This window comes from Trichechus manatus, unplaced genomic scaffold (assembly GCF_000243295.1).
Source record: "Trichechus manatus latirostris isolate Lorelei unplaced genomic scaffold, TriManLat1.0 scaffold00083, whole genome shotgun sequence".
Lineage (NCBI taxonomy): Eukaryota > Metazoa > Chordata > Mammalia > Sirenia > Trichechidae > Trichechus > Trichechus manatus.
This window is the reverse complement of record NW_004444019.1, coordinates 1,441,045-1,466,399: the sequence shown is the minus strand read 5'-3', so window position 1 is coordinate 1,466,399 and position 25,355 is coordinate 1,441,045. Positions and strand designations below refer to the sequence as shown.

Genomic DNA, 25,355 nt, shown 5'->3' with positions numbered 1-25,355 from the left:
GTTACCAGGGAAAGAAGGAGAAAGAACACTTTAGATCATAGAGACATTTCTCGTCACCGGAAAAGTGGCACCAAATGTGGATGTAGTGAGCACAGTGTATCTTTGGCTATGTATATTTTCACCAAAAAAAAAAAAAAAAAAAAAAGGGCAACAAGGAGGGGCAGGGAAGCTAGATCAATGGAAAGAGAATAAACAAAAGAGAAATAATGAGAATGCTGACACATTGTGAAAATTGCAAGCAATGTCATGGAACAATGTTATAAAAACTGTTAAATGGGAACCTGATTTGCTGTTTAAACTTTCACCTAAAACACAATAAAATATTTTAAAAATGTATATACAATCAGATACCACTAGGATGGTGGTTATCATAAAAACAAAAAATAACAAGTGTTGTTGAAGATGTGGAGAAATTGGAATCCTCGTGCACTGCTGGTAGGAATGTAAAATGCAGCTGCTGTGGAAAAGAGTTTGGCAGTTTCTCAAAATTAAACACAGAACTGCCATATGACCCAGCAATTCTACTCCTAGGTGTACATTCAAAAAACTTGAAAGCAGAGACTCACACAGATACTTGTACACCAATGTTCAAAGCAGCATAATTCACAATAGCCAAAAAGTGGAAACAATTCAAGTGTTTATCAACAGATAAATGGATAAACAAAATGTGGAATATTCATACAGGGGAAAATTATTCAACCATAAAGAGAAATAAAGTTCTGATGCATGCTACAACACGAATCTTGAAAATATTATGCTAAGTGAAATAAGCCAGACGCAAAAGGACAAATAACAATCTCATTTATGAGGAATATTTAAAATAGACAAATGCACAGAGACAAAAAGTTATGAGCGGCTACCAGGGGCTGAGAAGAGGAGGAAATAGGTAGTTATGGCTTAAGGGATACTGAGTTTCTGTGTGAGTGATAAAAAACTTCTGGAAATGGTTAGTGGCAATGGTTGCGCAACATGGTGAATGTCAAATTAATGTCACTTAATTGTACACCTAACGACAGTTAGAATAGCAAAATGTGTTATATTTTACCATAATTAAAAAAAAAATAGTTAAACACTTTTGTGACAATAAACGAAATAAACCACACTATTGTCGTGAACTTGTAAAATCAGTCTAAACGTGTAATTACAATACTTTGCTCAAAAGAAAAGCTATACAAGCTAAACGTTTTATTAAACTACACTGCTTGATGTCACACAATATCAATGGCATTCATGACAGAAACACTAGCAAATACCTTGCTTTACAGTTAGGGAAAAAAAACATGTAAGTACATAATGTGAATCGACTCTTAGCAAATACACAGGATACCTTAAAGAGTTCAATGACGTTTTGATTTGCTTAATTTCTGAATATCATGCTACAGGTTTTTTGCTTACTTAATTTAGTGAACGATGATTCTGCAAGCCATGATGTAGCCTGGAAAAGACATCCTGGGTTCACTGAAAGGATGCAATAGGTACAAGTGCTATGTGAATGAAAGGCTGCTCTAAAAACCTATGTATCTACAGTGTGTCTGTTGCTGGTTTTAAGGCACTGCAGAAATACGTAGTAAAAAACGAACAGATCAAATTACAGCCATTGAACACTTTCTTTCCAAAATACTATGTAAAGAAATGGATCATAAATACAAGATTTGTTTCACAATTACAAATCATAGCTGCCAACGTAAGGAGGGGAACATGTTTGTGAAATGAGATTAAAATAAACATTTGTTCATGACACTGATAATACCAGTAAAAACAATTTCGATGATTTTCAGCATATTCCTCAACTGGTATATGTAACAATACATTCACTATCTTGAACCTATCACTTGGGAAAATACTATTTTTTAATTTTTTTCAGAATACCAATAACTGGCTTGATCACCAAGATCAAACACTTCCCCAACACATAATGGCTTTCCTCACTTACTGGAGTTAAAAAAAAAAAAAAAGCAACAATGTATTACACTGCAATTACAGAAAGAAACACTTTACAGGGTCAAATGCATTCAAAGACCAGGAATCTATTGCTTGCTACCTCTCAAAGTGAAACAGCATTCCCAACTTTTGTACGTCTGACAGTGCTAAAAGTAATCCTCTGTTTCTTTATTTTTATAATTTTTAATGCTACAATTTTTGGAGATAGTTTAAATACACTGCAAGCTACTCAATTATGTTAGTCAAAAAATGGTTTTTAACAACTGCAGCAAATCAAACTAATTCAGTACAGCAGAGAACAAGGCATAGAAGTTATTCTGTTTAATTTTAGCACTGTGAAAACCAAGGTTATGAAATATCTACAATCTATAGCTTTAATTGGCCTGGGGAATACAGACAGCATCATTTCCCTGCTGAGCTTCCGTCAAGACAATTAGTAAAATTCTACAGAGCCAGGTATAAACACCTGGCTAAGATCTATGTAGTGTTTTGTTTTTTTTTTAAACAATAAAAAGCTGAAGAGTTTGTGAATGGCTAAAAGTTGTAAAAGTTGATCACGTAAGGTTTTCATTAATAATTATAATAAAATGTCCTCTTTGCAACTCTCTCAAATCTAAAATTATTTCAAAATAAAAAGTTAAAACAAATTTTTTCAAAAATGCTTTCCATTTTGCCATCATTATAGAATGTGCAGGCCCTTCACGGACTCCAACATCCCAAAGGGGAAAAGCAACTTTGATGCAATCAAGATAAATCTCCTGCCTGATGGCACAATGAAATCTAAATAATCCTAAACAGAAAAGCTTTATTTTCTCCCACATATTCCCTTGAATATCTTAGAAACATATATACCACACATATATTAATACAAATAATTCTGCTACAGAGCCAATAATTGTAGCAAAGAAATTTTAATATAAGAAAATGCAGAAAATAATTCTACTTAAATTCTTAAAAAAAAAAGTTTCAAGTTTAAAAACTAACAGAACCTTAAACAACCATTAATAAACCACACCTCCATTTTTTTTCTTAAGTATTTCAGCAAAGGTGCTCTAAGCCTTCTAGTAAAAGAAATCTTCACCAAAACTGAAGAGATTTTTCATATTAATAAAAATTTTCATATGAAGAGAAAGCAATTATTTTTTTAAAAGGACAGCAGGCAGGAATTCTGGTATTACTAAAGCGCTGGAATTTTATAAGTCTAATGGAATGACATATAATGGGCCAATTCTAGGCCCAGTATAACATCCTTGAGGGTAACTGTATTTCCAACAACAAGCATGTAAGTATTCAATAAACGTTTTGCTGAATTTAGACTAAACCAAGAAACTGTGCACATAACCTAAAACTATCAAAAGTGCTTAGCAATAAAAAATAGTTAGATATACTGTACTGACACAGGCACCAAACTCAAAAACTTAAAACAATGCATACATAAAACAAAATTTTAAAGCTTTAAAACATTTAAAATACAACAAAAACAATGTAAACCTATGCAATAACACAAAACAATGTATAGAATTCATAGATATAACATTAGCAAGCAATTCAAAAGACCTCAGTATTAAGAAGTTGTTAAAATGAGAAAAATTCCTAGTAGCCAAAGTGTTGAGGTCTTCAGGTAGAATAATCTGACAAATTTAGGGGTAAAGAGCAGACCACCTATTTCAAACTTTAAGCATTACTATGTTAAATTTAAAATATTAGGTAGAAAATATTAAAAGGAAATGAAAAATGCACTGAAAAACTGTAGAGCAAGAAAAGTCTAGAGTCATTGAAAAAACAGATCAACACCACATAAACCTGTGAACTACTCTAGGGGAACAGTGGGGGAAAGCCTTACTTCTCTGTGAGGCTGATGTTACTTTAATTTTAGTTTACAAAATAGCTAATTGCCCCAAAGTCTGCAGTAATGTTTCTTTGCTTTATAAAAGAAAACCTACTTATTGTTCCACATACTAATATAACTCCCAAGTAATTTCTCATTAACAATCATTTAGCCCTACAAAAAGTTACTATTCCCAGTCTTTCAGCTGCTTCAACTACAGATCCCAGAATATAGCCGTCCAATGGAAATATACAATGTAAGCCACATACGTAATTTTAAATTTTCAAGTAGCCACTTTAAAACAGGTAAAAAAATAAAACAAAATTTTATTTTACCAAATATATCCAAAATACCATTTCAATAGGTAGTATTTTTAAAACTGATAAAATAGTTTACATTTTTTTTTGTAATAAGTTTTCAAAATCCAGTGTGCCTTTTATAGCACATCTCAATTTGGATTAGCCACATTTCAAGTGCTCAATAGCAATATACGGTTAGTGATTACTGTACCGGACAGCAGAGGTCTAGAGTGGTTTGTCTGGGTTTTGAGATACATGTAACAAAATACCAAAGGATCTGAAATGACATCAAACAATACATTATATGTGAACAGCTGGGAGGGACACTGAGAAAGTGTCAATCACACAATTCATCCTTCACCCTTAACTAATGACAGGCCTGTACCTAAGTTGACAGCATGTTCCAATTTGCCAGGCAATCCCTATTGCCAGGAAGAATCCCAATTTATACTCATTGTCAGCCATAATTATTAACAGCACCCCTTTAATTCTCAATAAGTGTCTCATTTTGGATAATAAATTATATGGTCATCCTACCTATAACATCCTTGAATCCTACCTATAACATCCTTGAAGATACTGCCACACTCCTTGGAAGAAAATTTAGTTTAAATTCTAATTCTGATGCCTAGAAAAGCAGTCCTAAATTCAAAGAGAAGATCCTAAATTCACTACCCTCATCATCATTTTAAAAAAAGAAAAAAAAGAAAAAAAAAAAAAAGCTGCTAAAAATTCCTTTTATTTTAAATTGTAGACTAAAAAAAAAAAAAAAAAAGTAAGAATTACCTGTTGAACAAGGCATCTGGAAATTGGGATCATTGCTATCCAAAACAGGCAAACAGAACTGGTTACTTGCAGATCCTAGCATAGGATCCTTATCGCTGAGCATGTTCTTCAGCGAGTCCTCTAAGACATTTTGACTTGTACTAAAATCCTCACAGACTTCATTCTCCAGGTTGGATCCTAGAAATAGGGCATCATCTAAGTGTTCAGTAGGAATTAAATGATTAAATGTATCAACTATATCCATGAAGACTTCTGTGTGTCTTTCAGCCCTATAGAAAGACAAAAAAAATACCATAAGAAATAAAGCTATCAACTGAAAATCACCTAACACCAAATCATTTTAATAGTTTTGAGTCTAAAAACACACTTAAGGTATTTCTGAATGTCTGATTAAAAAAAAAAAATCCTCAGTTTTTAGAAAATACATTTGGAAATGTAAAACAAATCCTTACTAAATGTTTCTTTATCATGCATGTAGAATATAATTTTACCAGAAATCCTATTAAACGTTTAATTGGTTCATTATTTTTAAGGAAAAAAAACTTTGTATATAGTCTACTGATTTAACACAATTGAAAGAAATACATGGTTTAAACCATAAAAATTACATTTTTAACCATAACCTTTCATAAATTAAGAATTAGACATTGCTTTTACAATAAGTCCATATAAAAGAGCTAAAAATCAAATCATTTAAGTTATTGTCCCATACTATTAATACTGTTAAGTAGCCTTGTTTTATTTACAAAGCGTTTAAATTATTTAAAAGAAAAATATTATCTAGCGACAGAAAAGATTTTTGTAGGGGTACAGGAAGAAAATGGAAAGAAGCTTATGAAACTCAACAAATCAGAACAACAACAAAATACACAAGCACATTTTTAAAACTATAACAGTTACCAGTGATGCTAAAATGGAAAACAATATTAATGCTCATTTATCTACCAAAATTTTCTCAAAGAAATTGGCCTTGAATTCTTTCCCTTTTAAAAATGGGGGAAGGGGAAGTTCAAAGATACTCTACCGATTATTGAATATATATTATATTCCGGTACTGTGCTTATAAGTATTTTACTTATATTTATATCCTGTAAAACCCACCCAAAAAAACTCATTGCCGTCTAATCCATTCTGACTCATAGTGACCCTAAAGGACAGAGTCAAACTGCCCCAAGGGGTTTCCAGGGCTGTAAATCTTTACCAAAGCAGACTGCCATATCTTTCTCCCACGGAGTGGCTGGTGGGTTCAAACCTCGGACCTTTCAGTTAGCCGCCGAAGGCTTAACCACTACACCACCAGAGCTCCTTTTGTATCATTTAGTCCCCAATAATAGTCTGTTAATATACTTGCTTTGCAAAGAAGAAAATATACTTAAAAGAGTTTAAGTACCTTTCCCAAGTTTACAAAACAGATCCAAGATTCAAACATAGGTTTCAGGCTCCCCAGCCCATGCCCATAATTATTACCCTTTTATACTGCACTAAGGAGCTGGAAAGATTTGACTCATTAGAGACTCTTCTTTAAAAGCAATTTTCCACATTATCAGTGGTTGCCTTGAGTCAGGGATAAGAGAGGGATGAACTGCAAGAGGCAGGAGAACAATATGGGGATGATGGAAATGTTCTAAATCTTGACTGTGGTGGTGGTTTCATGGGTGCATGTATCTGCCAAAATTCATCAAACTGCTCTTACTAAATGAATGCAATTTATTTTACCTCAATTAAAAAACAAAAAAGAAAATTTCCTCACTCCCACAACAGTTAATCTCCCTTCTGAATATATCAGAAGAGCTTCAGTACCCCTCCTCAAGTTTGACAATTAAGGTACATTGAAATACTAATAAACCTTGAAATAAAATGTTAACTGTTTTATTCACTTGCTGATTATTTTGCATGCATTCCCTAATAGTAACATTAACAGCAAATTACAATTAGCAATGCTGATGAAGAGTCAGGAACAGTTCCTTTACGATTTAATTCCTTACAGACATCTGATCTGAACACCTAGAAAAGGCTCCATTATACATCACCAATACTTCCACACACTGAATCTACTCAATGGCGACTGTTTTGGGTTTTGCGGGTTTGTCTTTTGCTGTCTTTCTTTCTTTTAGTATTTCCACTAATGCTTTCAGGTTCCAAAGAAAACTAGTAAATTGTAGTAATTCAGAAAGTTTACCAAAAATTTTTTTACTAAATGATCACAAAATTATGTAGACAGAACTACCAATGACTTAATTTATCTGAATGTGCTGGCATCTAAAACTTAATGCCAGCCAAAACTACCTCCAATTCAGTGTTATATCCCAAGTAGTAACCTATTTTTTTCCAGATGAATCAAAAAGAACAAATGATTACCTTTTCTTATAAAAATGGTATCCTGAATCTAATGAAAATGCACACATTCCCATAGCAACACGAGACTGGTAAATTATACAAACTTCACCTGAGGCGTCTTTCAGTTACACCAATTACTCACTGTGTTTTCAAGTGGCGAGGACATTGAGAACAGTCAGAAGTTACAATCACACAGATTGAGATCACAAAGCAGTGAAGACCAGCCCATTCTAAGCAGTTACCTAAGTAAATGATTTTTTTTCAATAATACTGCTATTAACGAAAACCAAATGGGTGAATCAAATATTCCCGTACTGCTTTTTAGTCAAAACTGGTGTTAAAGGTGCTCCCCTTGATTTAAATAGGCATTATCAGGAAATAGCCTTCCATGGTTATGAAACATGTAGAAAGACTGGGTATTTAATTAACAAAGTTACATTTTTTTTTTAACTTTTATTTAGTCAACAAAAGTTTACTAAGCAGCTGCCATTGTGTCAAACACCTTTAACAGGGCCAGTGAGACTGGATAGAGTATAAAGCATCCCAAATTTATGGGTCCAAAAATGATTTCCAAAAGATACATCACAAGACTAGTCCTTGTAGGACAGACTCTAAGAGAAATTGTCGTAAATTAATAAGACTGATTTTTTATATGTGGTTCTAACTGGCTCTGGGGGAAATTCCAAAGAAGAATGCCACAAATGATACTATACAGCCATCGGAGACTATCCTGAAAGTAACATTTATTGAAAGGTACAAAGTATTTTTTTTTTCAACAGTGCTCAAGGTCAAAAGTAAAATAATAAAAACTCTCTACCCTAAACTGGAAAACAAATGTTCCATCAATCATAGAAATATCAACTCAGTTAACACTAATCTACTAAATGCAACATGGTGTTCTGGATTGGACCCTGGAACAGAAAAAGGCATTAGTGGAAAAACTGGTGGAATGAAAATAAAGTCTGGAGTTTAGTTAATCGTGACGTACTAACGTTAACCTTATTTTTTTATAAAGGAACTAAAGTTATGCCAGATGTTTTGCTGCTGTTGTTAGGTGTAGTCCATGTTAACAAATCTGCTAACAATCAGGAAAACTGGGTGAAGGGTATGCAGGAATTCTCTGTACCCTATAGGCAACTTGTCTGTAAATCTAAAATTATTCCAAAATAAGGTTTGTTTGTTTTTTTAAAAAAAGAACACTAATCTTAAATACAATGTCTTGTGATACTTAGTAATATGGATAAACAAATATACTCAGATATAATTGAAGGGAAAATTTAAGGGCTGATTCAGTATCTTTGTTAACTATACAGACTGCCTGATTTGAACAAATTCCTAGTTCATACATTGAAATTTTATTTAAATGCTTTCTAACATTTATTTGGCATTATAAATATAATAATTAAAACATAACAAGCCTACCTAGGGTTTATTTTAAATGGCTAATCATACATGTAAATCCAATTAAACTAATAATAATAATTTGTGAACACATATATGCTGAAATCAGAAATTGTTTCTGGGTTCGGAGTCACATCTCATGTTTATAGACAAATAAAATGTTTCCAGCCAAATCAGAGAACTGGATAATCTGCTTAATTTAAAATTGATCACTTATTCACACATTTATTGAACACCTACTACAAAGCATTATTTTAGGTACCAGAGAAACAAATTCCAGTCTCAAATTCAAGGAATTTACAATCCCACACAGAATATACACATATAAACAAACACAACATGTAAACATCGCAACAAAATGTGAAAGTGTCATGCTGAAGGGCTACAAATAGCACCTATGTATCAGAGGAAGGTGAAACTCAGGAGGCCAAGAAAGGCTAAGCAGGTGATGTGTGAGCTGAATTCTAAATATGCAGAGAACATTCCAGGCAGAGAGAACAGCATATGCTAATTATGAATGGCAGAGATTCAGAATACAATTTTAAAAGCTATTAGTACTAACACTGAGAATAAAATTTAATCTAAATCCAAAGATATTTCCCACCTTAAAACCTTTCTGTTTCATCTGAACTCTCAGAAAATTATACTGCAGTGAAATTTAGTTATACTGACAGAACATTAATTAAACCAACATGTTTATTATTTTCTAAGTGTTTCAGGTATGAATAGCATGCAAAACAAATGAAATTTAGAAAGCATCAACAGCGAACATATATATATACTTCCATAAAAACCAATTTTAAACTAAGAGTAAATAAAAATTGCCTATCCCAACTTTCCAAACACATCTTCAAAATAAAACTATATATTTTATCATTTATTTTCTTTTAAAAAAATAACAAATATAAGTCTAACAAATCACTACAGCTGTAATAAGACCGTAACAAGTTATCCTATGCTGAAGCTGTCTATGTAGTCTACATTCTTGTGTTTTATGGGTATGGGAAAGTGAGGAAGACAAACATGGGGATTATATTTTATAAAGATTATTTATTTTTAAAGAGATTCTATATTTTATAGAGATTATAAAATCTGTGAAGAAAAAGTGAACAAAGTAATAAAAGTTAAACAAGGTTAATAGTGATACTGATTGCGGGGAGGGGATAATCTATAAATGAACCAAAAAAAAAAAAAAAAAACCCCAAACCCTTTGCCGTTGAGTTGATTCCGACTCATATAGACCCTATACGGTAGAACTGTCCCATAGGGTTTCCAAGGAGCACCTGGTGGATTCAAACTGCCGCCCTTCTGGTCAGCAGCCAAGCTCTTAACCACTGCACCACCAGTGCTCCTCTACATAAGAAGGCTTCTCTAATAGGGCAACATTTGAGCGAAAACCTAAATGGGGGGGGGGGGCCACAGGGAAACTAACCCAGGCATAATAAGATGTAAAAAATTTACTGTGCTCTAATTCGATGTCAAGCACGGTTCTACATGCTTTATATCAGTAGCATTTAACAGAGGGCAATTTCCCCCCACCCTCAGGACATTTGGCAATGTCTAGACACTTTTTTTTTTGGGGTCACAACTGAATAGTGTGCTACTCCAACTACTGAGTAGAGACCAGGTATACTGCTAAACATCATAGTGCATTAGGATAGCCCCTAGAACAAAGAATCATCTGGCCCTAAATAATGCCGACAGTGAAAAACCGTGCTCTACATTTATTTAATTCATTTAATCTTCATAAAAAAACAGTCGCCATCCAGTCAATAGCAACTCATGAGTACCCCATGTACGTCAGAGTAGAACTGTGCTCCACAGGGTTTTCAATGGCTTATTTTTCAGAAGTAGCTCTCCAGGCCTTTCTTCTGAGGCACCTCTGGGTAGAATCGACCCTCCAACCTTACAGTTAGCAGCTGAGAATATTAAGCATTTATACCTCCCAACCAATCAGCTGCCACAGAGTCAAGTTGGCTCCAATTCATGGCTGCTCCATGTGTCACGTAGAACTGTGCGCAATAGGGTTTTCAACGGCTTTGATCTTTCAGAATTAGATCACCAGGCCTTTCTTCTAAGGTACCTCAGGGTGGATTTGAACAGCTAACTTTTCAGTTAACAACCGAGAGCTTAACCTTTTGTGCCACCTAAGGACTCCTTAATCTTCCTAACAACCCCATAATCCCCATTATACAAAAAATGAAATTGGGATACACAGAGATTCAATTTCTTGCTATAGTAAGTGGTAGAGCTGATACTTGAACCCAGACAATCTCATTTGAGAGCCAATGTGCTTATCACTATCCTATATCCTTCCACAAAGTTAGATGTTTATTATGTGTCAGGCACTGTGCTAAATATCTGAAATGTATATGTCATTAAATTCTCACCATCACACGATTAGGCATGTACTATTATTCTCAATTTCCAAAAGAGTGGCCAAGGCTTAGTGAAGTCACACCCAATACTACAGAATAAGTAAGCAACACAGCCAGGACTCAAATCAGCTCTGTATGACATCAAGAACTAAACGACACAATCCTACAAAATACAATTTTACAAAGTAATGCAACCTACTCAACTACATAATCTACACACCCATTTTGAATTCTGGTCCAGCTTCATTAATCAGAATCTATTGGCAGGACTTCGTAAAAGAAGCAAGGATCATAACTTCTTTTCTGAAATTATCAGGTAAAAAGAATACATAAGATACCAAGGTGTCTGCTGTACAAGGTAAGTAAGACCACAGCAGACTTAAGAAGCTAGAAAAAGTACTATCATGTTGAAATTGGCAAAAGCAGAATTATACTAGCCAACAGTAGTAAGAAACAGTTACCTTTAAAATTTACAGCTATAATCTATTACATTAGGGAAGCATCAGAAGTTTGTATTAAACCATAGAACTACCTCATTGAAACTCTGGCCTAGGTAGTAACAGTCCAAACTAACATGCACTAGGCATAACCACATGCCAGGCCCTATACTAAGTATATCATATACCCTATCTCATTAGTTCCTTACAACAGTCCTATGAGGTAGACGCAACTATTATTCCTCTTTTACAGATGGGCAAAGTAAGGCCCAGATGCACAAGGTCACATATCCAGTTTACAGCAGAGCAAACTTGGACCAAAGAAGTGTGATTCCCGAACTTGAACTTTTTAAATACCATACCTTATGCACTTTACTTGCTTAACATACATTTAATTTTTATGGTCTTAGTATATCATTGATGAACTATTAAAAAATATTGGAAACAAAAGTGACTAACTTTTCTTCCAAAATAAAGCAGTAAATAGGCATTTAGCCACGCTCTACGCATTAAAAAAAGACTATCCTCAATACGTACGAGCAACGTTATTTGGAGAAAAGGCAAGTTATCAACTACAAACCTTGCAATTATTTTCACAGTCTACAACTTTTAGAATGTTTTCATGTAGCCAGCTCACACAAAGTATGAGCGAACTAAAACTATTAAGTCTAGTCTTTCTGTACAATCTACTATAACATTCAAAACTTTATACAGTAAAGTCAGACTATACCAAGAGATTAAAACTTCTGGATATTTGAAATGTTTGTTACTTGACTATTCTATTTCTCTTGATCTGTTCATTGTACAAATGATCATAAAACTTTCAATCCCGTGACCTTTAAAAAAATGTTCTAAATTGAATACACAATACACTACAATAATTGCCTAGTCTACATATTTGGCAATTCTTCATATATAACCTTTTGTTAACTTTTGAAATACCTTTCCTTTCAACACTTACATTGATTTAATATGTTTTTGAATCTTGTTTCCTCATGTACACTACAATTCCTTGAAAACAGAAATAGCACCTGACTCTCAAATATCTTTGAATCAAATCAATAATCTCAGTACTTTTCCATTTGTAATCAGAGGGCAATTATTAAGGAGAATTTTTTTTTAACTGTTTTCAAAAATGCAACAGTATCACAAATGGGTAAGAGTTCATCAAGTCATTTCAGTAGTTAAAAGATATCTATGCTTCTGAAAAGATACTACAGGACCCTCAGAGGGTGCACCAAGAAGAGAGAAATAGAGCCCAAGATACACTATTCCAGAAAGTCAACCACTTGTCAGAAAGGATTCCTGAAATGTGAATGAATGAAAATATTTAGAAATCAGTATTCTAAGAATTCTAAATTCCCTGACACTAAAGTAGTTACAGGCAATCCAAAAATCTGAGATGCTCATCAATAAGCCTTATAATATCATTAAAAAACTGAAAAAAAACTTATCTCCAGAAAAAAAAAGATTTCATGAGAAATTAAAACAGAACTTATTCTGTTTTTTTTTTTTTTTTTTTTTTTTAAAGTGAACATTTAAGAGAGCAAAATATTTCAGAAGGGCAAACACCATGTTACCCTGTCGAGGACAGTAAGTATTACCTGTTTTAATAACTCCCCTCCCCCCTCAAAAGGACTGTATGCATAATTTACATTCAGCACTCTAAGTATGCCCCATATCTAAACTCTTAAGATAATTTTGCAGCAATCCAAATTGTCACTTGTTGCCTTACAACTTTTTATCAGTAATACAGTTTTATTAATAAGATACTGCATAAGTCAAAAAGATTATCAACCTTTCCTAGCTGATTCCAATATTCAATACAGTTTAAACTGTAATAATGATTTTAAATTATGAAAATAAAAGACAATTTCCTTTCGATTTTTTAATCCTAAATTTGCATTTGACGAAACCTATTCCTCACATTTACACAGAATGCTTCTCTTAGATTTAACCTATATAAACATGCAACAGATGAGTATACCAAAGAATCAGCAAAGTTACCTGAGTTCTGTTCCAAGAACACAGAAAGCATAACTAAATCCAGTGTGACAGATAAGGAAGATCACCATTCTCCCAAAACAGGATGCAAAAACAGTGTAATAAATTACATTTCTATGCACTTCAATAAACGGACCTATAAAGCATGCAAAGCACAGGGGGAAATTTTGGTCCCATCACTAACTCTGTTGTCCTTTTGAGTCACCAGTACGGTTAACAAATAAAGCTTAAAATCTAAGGTTGTGATTCTGCATACTTAAAAAGTAACCCCACTTCAATTGAGTACAAGCTTTTCCGCTGCTAAGAAAGAGTAATAACAGCTACTAAAAGCCCACCCCCCCTCCTTTTAGTTCGGTTACTATCATCAGAAAATGGAGTACTTACATGAAAATAATAATAATGATGACGATGACGGAGGGAAGACCCATGATTATGTTAATAGAAGGCCAGTAAATGGAATAGAAAACAATAATAAACGGTCTAAGTGGTAGCAAATATTAAAAATAACAATTTGAAATAATAACGATCTTTACACAAAACCTTTTGTACTCTGGAATAAAGATTAAATTCAAAAATACAAGAATGTTATAAAGATTTCCTGGTTCTTTGACTCACATGTCTCTTCCCTAACACATAACACACATCTACATTTTCACAATACCAAACACTTCACTCAAGATCAAAAAAATGGTAGAAAATGAGTGATAAGGCAGGCATAATTTTGGACTATCTCAACCAACCAATTTGGAAAAAGACAAGTTCAACTCCAAAACAGTAAGTAAATAGAACAATGTACTATTTAAGTACTCTCTAACTAGTTTACTGTTATCTTTTTTTATTATTATTTTCGTTTAAAACAAGGTTGTAAAGTTCGTATTTCGGAATAGCTCAATTATCGATGTTTCTTTTTAAATTAAGTATCTCCACACGTAATGAAAAATTAGAACCCCAGATAGACACTAAAGCATTGTTGCCACTTAATTACTATCCATGATCACAGTCTACGAACGATTGCTCAACACCACCTCTAATCACATACTAAAATTACCTCGAAAAAGCCTCTGGAAAATGGCATTTAAAAACCCAAAGATGAGAAAGGTCATCCGACCAGGCAATACATTGCTGAGAGAAGAAGGGGCGCTGGATTGTAAGCGGTACCAACATTCTCTCCTTTTCTCCCTCCTCCCTTTCTCCCCCCCCCCGTGTCAGGTGATCAGTTATTTAGCACTATTAACACGCACGTATCGACAAGTGGTTCATTAAATTACACGTATTCTGAGAAAGCAAGATTCCAGGCTTCTCGTTTCAAACTATGCAAAAGGAGTCGGCAGTTTGGTCCCGAGCACAAAAGCGCGCGGTAGCAGGAGGATGGATGGAGCGCCAACTCCCCCCCTCCAAAAGCGGGGGCCGGGATCAGCCTCGCCACCACCAAGGCCAGTCCCCGATTCGCGGACCCTGGGCCCAAAGCTCGATATCGGAGCCCCCCAAGAGGGAAGAGGCTCGAAGGGCCAGGTCGTGAGGGCTGCGGCCCGGGCTTTCCTAGCAGCACACGCCTGGCCTCCGGGCCTGCGCGCCCGCGCGGCGGCAGCGGAGCACACTCGCCCCCAAAGGCCCGGGAACAGAGGCCGGGGAGAGGCCGCGGACCGACCTGACGACCGCGCCGCCTCGACTCCCTCCACACCCCGCGGTCTAAACGGTCCCCAGCGGCGAAGGCGCGGCCAGAGAAGACTGAGGACGTTGCGCAAGGGGCCGGAGAGGCGATTTCCCCGCTGCGCGGGAGAAAGAAGCGGAGTGTCCGCCGCGGGAGGGGCGGGGAGGCCCGCGGAGGCGCTGTGCGTGTGGAAGGGATTGGGGGAGGGGAGGATTGCCCGTCTCCCTGGCCGCGGCCAGAGCCGCAACTCACCCAGCTCCGCCAGACGAGCGCTACCACTGGCAGCAGGAGGAAGATGGTGGCCGTGGCCGCCGCCGCCGAGGAGGAGGGGGCCCGGTGGGTGCCGCGGAGAGGGGGTACGCGCAGGACGTCGGCGTCGCTGCCGCAGCCTTTTTCTCCCGTGTCCGAGTTGTTGCTGCTGACGACACTATTCCTGTCTTCGTCGCCGCCCTCGTCCTCGTTGCAGCCGCCGCCGCCCAAGGCCGGAGGGTCTCTCGCCTCGTGGGGACCGTGCGGCGGCGCGAGACCCCGCAGCCATCGGTGTGCGGTGGGGGCTGGAGCGGGGCCGCGTCACGTGACCTCACTGTTTACCGTTCCGGGGGCCGAGGCCTGCGCCGCCGGTGCGCCTGCGCGCTGTGGCGCCTCCCGCGCTGCGCCTCAGCGGAGCCTGGCGCGCCACGCTCCACTGTGCTTCCGCGCCCCTCCCTGTTCTCTGAGGACGCCCGACACAGCATGGGAGCCTCGAGCTTTCACCTAGTGGATAGACCCGGCTGTAAGGCAGTAGGTGATCGCTTATTCTCGGCTGTAATAAGCTCTAAGGCTTCATAGTGAATATTGGTGGGCAAAGCTTCTCTCCCACCCTCCAACGTACTTTTTATTAATTGAGTGTCTGTGTTCAGGAATGGTAGATAAGCGTCCCTGCTGGCTCTGCACAAAAACCACACCATTAGCCCGTTGCACCGTCGCCATACTCCCAAACATCTGGTCTGTTTCAGGACTCAGGTTGCTTCCTCCAGGAAACGTTGGTATCCAAAGTCTAAGCCGTCCTCAGGGTGTGGTCTGAGGATACCTTGGAGGGGTCCCCATGACCTTTCAAAGGATCCTCAATTCCTTTGCCAATTACATATGTATAGGGTCAAATTTTCTTCATATCTTTGTATCAGAACAACATATGTTATTTGCGCGTGGAGTCAGCTCCAACTCATGGTGATCTTATGTGTAACAGAACCAAATGTTAAACCAGGTCCTGTGCTATCTCCATAATCACTGGTATGCTTGAGTCCATTGTTGTGGCTTTTGTGCCAATCCATCTCATTGAGGATTTCTTTCATTTTCGCTAGCCCTTTCCAGACGTGGTACCGTTTTCTAGCGATTGGTCTTTCCTGATTTCCAAAGTAAGGAACAGAAGTTTCACCATCCGCACTTCTAAGGAGCATTCTGGTTGTATTTCTTTCAAAGCAACCAATTAAATGCAGAAATAGATATGAGAATCCAGCCATCTATGAAACTGGACACTAAAGAAGTTTGCTAAAGTTTAAAACAACGCTACTTTTTTCATTAAATTTTGTTCAAAATATATTTTTTTCAAAATAAATATAGTAACAGGTAATGGGTTTTATTGTTATTTTTAAATAAATCAATGTTTTTAACTTTTCTTAGGTTTAATTTTTAAGATGGTAAAGGTGGCATGAATAGTTTGCCCTTGACTATTAATCTAAAGTTTGGCAGTTCAAACTCTCCCTGTGGCACTGCAGAAGGCCTGGCAATTGGTAAAGATTACAGTCAAGAAAACCCTAGGGAGCAGTTCCACTGTGTAACACATGGAAGCACCGTAAGATGGAATCGACTCCACTGACAATGGATTTAGTTTTTTGGTTTTTTTTTAATTTTAAGTATCAAAAGATATAGCCCATATAAACAACAAGCTCTTGGGAGTCCCTCAGCTCCTAAGGAGCCCTGGTGGCACACAGTCAAGTGCTCAACTGTTAATGGAAAGGTCGGAGGTTCAAACCCACCAGTGGCCCCTTGGGAGAAAAGACCTGGCAATCTGCTCCTATAAAGATTACAGCCTAGAAAACCGTATGGGGCAGTTCTACTCTATCGTACAGGGTAGCTATGAGTCAGAACTGACTCAGTGGCACACAACAACAAATAGAGGTCCTAAGACCAAAAAGTTAGAGAACCACTGCTGTAGGTTATGTGCTTCTGTAGCAGCTTGGGCTGACCTGTCTCAGCCCTTAATAAGCACTATGATGTAATTGTTGCTTGTCAGTCACCCTGACCAAAATGAGCCTCTTAAGGGATTGTGTTTTCTGTCTGCAGCACCCAGCAAGGGGTTAGGTTTTTTTGATTTAAACAATGATAGCTAGCACCTCCTGAGCACGTTATTATGGGGCCTGCTCTCTTTTAAAACCTTTATTTGTTAATTCAAGCCCCATACCAAGCATGATTCACACAGTAGGATCTGTGCAGGGTAGAATAATAGCTCATAGAGATGTGGTGAAAATCTGGTCTTTCCTTTCTCCAGTCTTCTTGTGTTTTAAGCACTCCCAATACCAAATACCTTTTCACAAAGAAGGTTTGGATTGTCCTGATTCTATGGAAATCCTAGAATCCCACCTCCTGCCTTGACTCATCAATCTGTAGAGATTTTGTTTTAACAATCTTTTTTAAAAAAAAAAGTTTTTTTGAGAAAGGAAAACAGAAATGAGTAATCTAATTTTTTGTTCACTTGGAATGTCTGGAATAAATTTTTAAAATAAGACTAATGTTATCTTTGCTCTTCTGGACTTCAGTGTAAAATTTGAAAAGTGCATTAGGAAAGTGTAAAATCATTGTTGGAAACACAATGGAACCCTGCAGAAATTTTGAGTAGAGCTCAATAAGGAAAATCATTAGATTTAAAATATCTGAGAAAAACTTATCTTTTCAGAGAATTTTAGTAAATTTAATGAAAAACAAAATGGAGGAAAAAGAAAATATAAGAAGCATAAGCCTTTTGCGTTTACAAAAATAAAAAAGATTTCTGATCCTAAAAAAACCTAGCAACTTGCCATAAAGCATATTTTGAGTCTGTTATTTTGAACCAGCCGAATACCCAGATCCACGTTGTCCGTTAAGGATCTTTACTTTTTGCTTCCAGGTATAACCACAAGTTATCCGTCTTTTACCCAGCTCATAAAAAGGTTACTGGAAGAAATAGCCAGCAAAATAATACTGGTAATGGCTAAAGCTGCACACAAGAACTGTTTTAGTTAAAAGACCTATTGGAAAATCAGATTATATTGGTAACACTGAAAACTCTAAAATTAGGAAAAATAAATTTAGTAGAAAAACAAGACAAAACAACTAACAATGGCTAAAACTAACAATGCATTTGTAATTGACTAAAAACATCACTGACACATTGGTCCATAGAGTATCAGTTCACTAGAGTAAAGATGGAAGAGATTGAGTTAACTGTCATAAAGAGAAAATTGATAAAGATATTAAATTTAATTAATGGAATTTTTTTTGTAAAACACTTTCTACACATATGGGTTTTCATGTTAGTTTAGAATGAATTTAAATGTTTTTATTCTTAAACATGGTATCAGAGCAAAATAGCTTAAACTCATCTGTCTTGTTGGATTTTATTCTAAAATAAGTAAAGAAATGCCCAACTTTATCATGCATCAACTCATTTAGTTTATTGCAAGATAGTCATGGGAAGACGCACAAGTAAGACCACAGATGTTCATTTGGTACCAAAGAATCAGGACAATATAAGGTTAGTCCAATGGTTAGCATCCAGCTCTTTAGACTTCAGGTATTTACCTTTAACGAGTAATCTCAGGAAGAAGGCTTGACCGATGGGTCATCCTCAGCGGAGGTCTCTCGTAGCTGGCGTCTGAGGTCAGTGGCAGCAGGCAAAGCCTCAGTCTTCATTTTCTGGCAGGGCTTCAGTCTTCAGAGAGTGTCAGAATTTAGAGAAATATTCTGCTTCTGCCTTGTTGAGTGAGCCGACATCCAGAGTTTATATATGATTTTCTCATCTGGATTCACAGCTAGGTGGTGTCTATATTACGTCTTCTTTTCAGACTCAGAGATTAGCTGTATTTTGTGTCTTCTCTTCCAGGTCAGAGATTAGGGAGGTTGATTACAGTTTACTTATGTTTCATGGCCAATTTATAGAGATTTAGCTGTTACATTTTCTTTTACCACAGCATGCAGTTGCAAAGCCAACTTAGAGAGGTTGTTTATAGTGTACTTCTATTTCTTGTAGTCATTGTTAGGTGCCATCAAGTCAGTTCCGACTCATAGCAACCCTGTAAGGCAGAGTAGAACTGCCCCATAGGGTTTCCAAGGAGCAGCTGGTGGATTTGAACTGCTGACCTTTTTGTAAGCAGCTGAGGTCTTAACCACTACTCCACCAGGGCTCCTAGATACCCAAACCCACTGCCATTTAGTCAATTCCAACTCATAGCGATCCCACAGGGTTTCCAAGGCTGTAAATCTCTATGGAAGCAGACTGCCACATCTTTTTCCAGCAGAACCACTGGTGGTTTCAAACCGCCGACCTTTTGGTTAGCCGTCCATCCCTTTAACCACTGGGCCACCAGTGCATTTAATACCTTCTTTATGTTACCAGCGTCAGGTGACTCTTCTGAGATCTGCATATTCTGTTCTTAGATGGATTCAATTTATAACAGAGTTGGCAGTGGTGAGATTCCAACCCACACCCCGTCAAAGACTGGAGCCTTAATCTACTGCTGTAGACCGCTGGGCGACACTACTACACTGGATCAGCTGCTGGGTTCAAACTGCTGATCTTTTGGTAGGTCATCTAAATTCACATTATGAGTCACTTGTACATATGTAGTTTGAGAGCATTGCAGAAGCATAGGTAACAGTGACTTATGTGGTTTAAGAGCATTACAGAAGCATACATAACGTCATCTTACAAAGATCATCATTGAATCTGGGGGCTTAGCCCAGAGCACTTTGTTTTTTATATTGGCAGGCTTGCTTTCTTTCGTTCTTTACCAACTTTTTCAAAAAATACAGCTTCCAGTCGCTCAGGCTTTCAGCATAAAACAATGGATGAAAAGGATTTGTATGGCCCACCCATGTCCCAGGGTGAATAATTTGCGTAGTATACAAGAGTGCAGGGGGGTGTACAGAGGCTGGGTCAGGAGATAGGAACTCAACTGACTAAAGCTTTACCATGCCACAGTGCAAGACTTTGCACACTTCATCAACTGTATGGCACAGTAAACAAATAATTTCTTTTACAAGGATCGACACAAAGCTGGTTCCCATGAGGTGAATGTTAAAGATGTCCCAAATGTCTAACTTTTCCAAGCTATTGTACCACTCCATCATCTCTAACATCAACTACTCCCTCTCCCCTCAGTACACTCCCTCCTGTTTTTGGATTCCCTAATTCACTGCAGCATCTCGTAAAACTCACAAACCATACAAATGAAATGGCTCATGCAGTTGTGCAGGCTGGCAGGTCCCAAATTCGTGGGTCAGGCATAGGCTTCTCCCTGGCCTTCAGTGTCTGCCCAAAGGCACTCAGCTTTCTGGCTCCATGGGCCGGGAAGCCCACTGCACCATCTCCTGCAGGTCTCTCCTTTGATGGTGGTGGGCCCTCCTCTCTGCTCTGGAATTGGCTGTCTTTTAAGGCAAAACTGACCAATCCCCTCGATGGGCCACAATTATCTTATTTGCACAGTCTCACACAATCATCTGGGTGGGAGTCACAAGACCATGGCTAGAAGGGCCACACAGAAAAGTAATTAATCGCACTGCACACAAGAGAACAGAAAGATTCAGGATGCCAGATTTTTAATGAACTCTATCGTTAACTATCCATATTCATCTTTTTTCCCCTCTGCATCACTCTCTTTGTCAACCCACAACATCGCTCATTTATGTGTTTGATTTCTTTATCAATTCTATTATGAATCCCAGTGGCATTCAGAAATCAAAGCTGCTGTCCCTGCCCTCAAGGAACTCAGAAGAGTGGAAGAGATGGTTCAGTGGACAATTAAAATGCTGCCACTATATGCTTTTACAGCAGCTGGCACAGAGGACATGTATTCATGTTCTACCCGGCCTGAAGTAGGGGGCGAGGCTTTTTTACAGAGAAGATACCTTCAAGAAAAGAGAAGTGTCAGGGAACCTAGTGTGTTTGGGGAACTTCAAATAATTCATTATTTGGGTGGATATATTGTAGCCAAACAAAAAAGGAGCTCTTTTAACAAAGAAAACTTGCAGTTTCCCTCAGTGACAATGCCACCTCCCTTGAAATATTTCCATGATTCTTCAAAACCTGAAGAATAAAATCCAGAATTCTTACTGTGGCAATCAAGGCTCTTTAAGACTGGGCCCTGTCCAACTCTTCAGCGTCTTTTCTTCCTTATCTATACTTTAAAATTTATGACCCAACAACACCTAACTTCTTATTGTTTCCTACACACATCTACAATGTTTCTCAACCTAAAGTCTTTGTTCTCACACTATTGACTCTAACAGGATCTCAATAAATATTTCTCCGAAGAAATATGCATATGGCCAACAAATACATGAAAAGATGCTCTGCATCATTAGTCATTAGGAAAATGCACAGCAAAACCACAATGAGATATCACTTCACACTCACTAGGATGGCTAGAATCAGAGTCAGATGATAACAGGTATTGGCAAGAAGGTGAAGAAATTGGAACCCTCAGACACTGCTGGTGAAAATGTAAAATTGTGCAGCCACTTTGGATATCATAAAATTGAAAACAACCTAAAAGTCCAATAATCATGGTGGTATATACCTAACAGACCTTTTTCTGTGTAATAAATATTATGCACATACATATGTATATATATTTATACTTTTAATTCTCTGGCTCTAAAATTCAACTTCTAGAAATTTATGAGAAAATAATAGGTTGGGTATGCAAAGATTTGTATACAAAATTGGATGACATCATACCTACTGTTTTTCATTTGCTTTTTAAAAATCAACACTATATCATGAAAATTTCTCCATGTTAATTATATGGCTATACACCAGTATTTTAAGGCTACATGACATTCTGTTGTATGAATGTACAATATTTAACCAACTTCCTATTTCTGGATATTTAGAACATTTCTGCTAAAGTGGTTACTGAGTTAGGAGCCCTGGAGGCGCAGTGGTTAAGTTCTTGGCTGCTAACCGAGAGGCTGCCAGTTCAAATCCGCCAGCTGCTCCATGGGAGAGAGATATGACAGTCTGCTTCTGTAAAGATTACAGCCTTGGAAACCCTATGGGGCAGTTCTACTCTGTCCTACAGAGTCACTGTGAGTCTAAATAGACTCTACAGCAAAGAGTTTTTTTGGCAGTTACTGAGCTAGTGGAATAACTGAATGAACAGATAGGTGCTAAATCCCATCCATTATTCCTCTTGGATATCTCTAGAATCTTCCTCTCCTCTGGAGTTTAGATGGGACTAGACTCCCATCTAGTCTCATCCCCTTCAACTCATTCTCCACATGCCAGGACATGATCTTTCTCAAAGGCCCAAAGCTAATCTAGTAATGTTGCTCCTCCCCTTAAGAACTTCAGAAGTTCCACACTGACTACTAATCCTATGTCTAAGTCCTTAGCATGATTAACAAAATTATCTAGAATATGATCTCATACCAGCATCATTTCCTTGCCTCCTATGATCCAGCCCCCAAATTCCTCGTAATTCAGTGAAGATGTTTACCGTTTACATTTTTCCATGACTTTGTGCATGCTACTTCCTGTAGTGAAAAGTACTTCCCTTCCTCGACTGACTGGCAAACACCCTAATACCTCCTTTATAAAAACTGTCCTAACTCTCTCGTTCCTAAAGCACAGCAGCTCACTCACCACTTTGTATTACAGAATGTATTGAGCTGCTGTCTTTCCTATTAAAATTTGAGTGCTTGGAGGACTGGGATGCAATTTCATTTCTTTGTCCCCAGCAAAAACACATTGCATGGTGTATCTGGTTAACATTGCTCCACACAACACTGCTTTTTTATAGTGTCGTTTGGTTCTGAAATATTTTTCTTTAAACAAGTGTATATTTAAAGCAACCCGTTATAGTACGCATAGATATATTTATGCATTTATGTGTGTTCTCAGTGCTATTGCACATACAACTACTGAAAGCTAGCTCTGGGAAGACTAAATTGCAAACCCTTAGTCAATGTGCATGTGCACAGATCATTCTGCACACCCTCTCAGGCACTGCGGTGTCTGCTGTTCTTCTCTCAAGTGTGTTCTGCAAAGGTTGTGCTTTTCTCTGCTGAGCTTTTCTTCCTGTAATTTATTTTAGTTTATTGAGAACAGTTTTTGGCTCTCAGTGTCTGACAAAAGATGTGCAATTCATAGGGATGACCCTGCTACAAAGAAGCAAAGGAAGGAGGAATTCTGTGAAGATGGTGGCATAAACAAACCATCGTTCCAATCCTACCCCACAGGTACAAGAAATACAAGGAAATGGCGCTTGGCTTTGAGGGACTCTGAATCAGGGAGTAGAGGAAAGCAGTGGGGAACTGCACACAGGCAAGAATCAACAACTCAACTATGAATTGCATACAGTAGGAAAAGTGCTTCTCCCACTGTCCTTGCCCCTCCCTCCAGCCATATAGGCCACTGGTTGCTGTGAACTGGGGAAGTGGCCCCAGAAAAAGAATCTCTTTCCTTAACCATGACACTCCCTGCCTGTACAAGAGACAGGATCCCAAACTTCTGCTCTAAAAGCAATAAGACAGACCTTCCCAGGGGTCCATCTGTAGTGTGCCAGCACCTCCCCCACCTAAACACTGTGAGCTACAAGCCTACTGTGAATTGCTACAGAAGGCCCCCTGCAGTGGAATCTGCTCTCAAAGTCAATACTTTACCTGCCTCCCTGTGTACCCCATAGCTCAGGCCTTTGGAACCAACAGGGCAGACTCCCTGGGGATTCAGTTTGGGTCTGCCTGACCCCCCTTCTGGTTGGCACTGAGGCTGCAGTGTACTAGGAAGGAGGCATCTTGAGTGGAGGATACATCCACAGCCAACATACTCAGGGGGCTCCCTGGGGGTCCATTTGGAATGTACCAGCATCTCCCCAACCTGGACACTGTCAGCTGCAAGCCTACTGCAAATTCCTACAGAAGGCCCATGCAGTGAAGTCTGCTCCCATATAAAACACTCTACTGACCCCCCTGCACGCCCCATAGCTAAGCCCTCTGAAACCAACAGGGCAGATGTCCCTGGGAATCAGCTCAGGCCTGTTTTCTCCCTCTTCTGGTCGAGTCTGAGGACTACTGACTAAGGATCCTGTATGCTAAGAAACAGGCATCTTCAGTGGAGGCTACACCCACAGCCAACATACTACAAGGAGGACTCTAACAGCAACAAAGCAGACCTCCCCAGAAGTCCCTCTGGAGCATGAAAGCCCCTCGTCTACCCAGGCACTGTCACTTGCAAGCCTGCTGTGAATTGCTACAGAAGGGCCCTGCAGTGGAGTCTACTTCCATAGCCAGTACTCTACTTACCTCCTTGTGCATCCCATAGCTCTGGCCTCTGAAACCAACAGGATAAACCTCCCTGGGGGTCAGTTAGGGTTAGTCTGCCCCCACTTCCAGTTGGCACTGAGGACTGTTGACTGAGGCTGCTGTGTGTTAGGAAGCAGTAGTCTTGAGTGGAGGCTGCACTCACAGCCAACAATCTACTGGGGAGGCTCTGACAGCAGCAAGGCAGACCTCCATGGGGATATGGCCAAAGTGTCACACGCCCTCCCCCACATGGTGATGGTTGGTTGCCAGGCTGTTGCAAACTGCTACAGAGGGCCTCCGTAGTAGAATCTGTACCCGTAGTCAACACTCTACCTGCCTCCCTATGCACCCCATAGCTCAGGCCTCTGAAACCAATAGGACAGACCTCCCTGGGGATCAATTTGGGTGTGTCTGCTCCGTCTTACCTTTGGCGCCGAGGACTGCTGACTGAGATTGCTGTCTGCTAGAAAGCAGGCATCTTGAGTGGAGGCTACACCCACAGCCAGCATACTGTGGGGTGGACTCTAATAGCAACAAGGCAGACCTCCCTGGGTGTCCATTTGGAGTGCGACTGCCCCTCCCCCAACCAGCTCGACTGGTATGAACTCCTACAAAAGGTTCCCTACAGTGGAGTCAGAAAGTGGATCATCTAAATGGAGACTGCTCCCCCAACCACCACAGGGCCACTGGTGCTCTGAAACCAACCAGATATCTTCCAGAGGTCCTTCTGGAAAGCACTAGCCCCTCCTCCTCCTG

The 25,355-nt window shown here is 38.5% G+C and overlaps 1 protein-coding gene across 4 annotated transcripts in view; it reads right to left on the bottom strand.

Moving 5' to 3' along the window:
* Positions 1–15,621, bottom strand: part of PHF3 (PHD finger protein 3) — a 95,625-nt gene extending 80,004 nt beyond the window's left edge. Inside the window, exons 1-3 of one of the 4 annotated variants that reach the window (XM_023735858.1) lie at positions 15,315–15,502; positions 4,855–5,123; positions 4,280–4,345 (exon numbers count right to left, since the gene is read on the bottom strand). In XM_023735858.1, the coding sequence (XP_023591626.1) occupies positions 4,280–4,345; positions 4,855–5,098 (310 nt within the window). In that variant the 5' untranslated portion in view covers positions 5,099–5,123; positions 15,315–15,502. Of the gene's footprint in view, positions 1–4,279; positions 4,346–4,854; positions 9,761–15,314 lie in introns of those variants that run through there. The other 3 variants (XM_023735857.1, XM_023735860.1, XM_023735859.1) reach the window with 3 other exon arrangements.
* Positions 15,622–25,355: the final 9,734 nt, after the last annotated feature.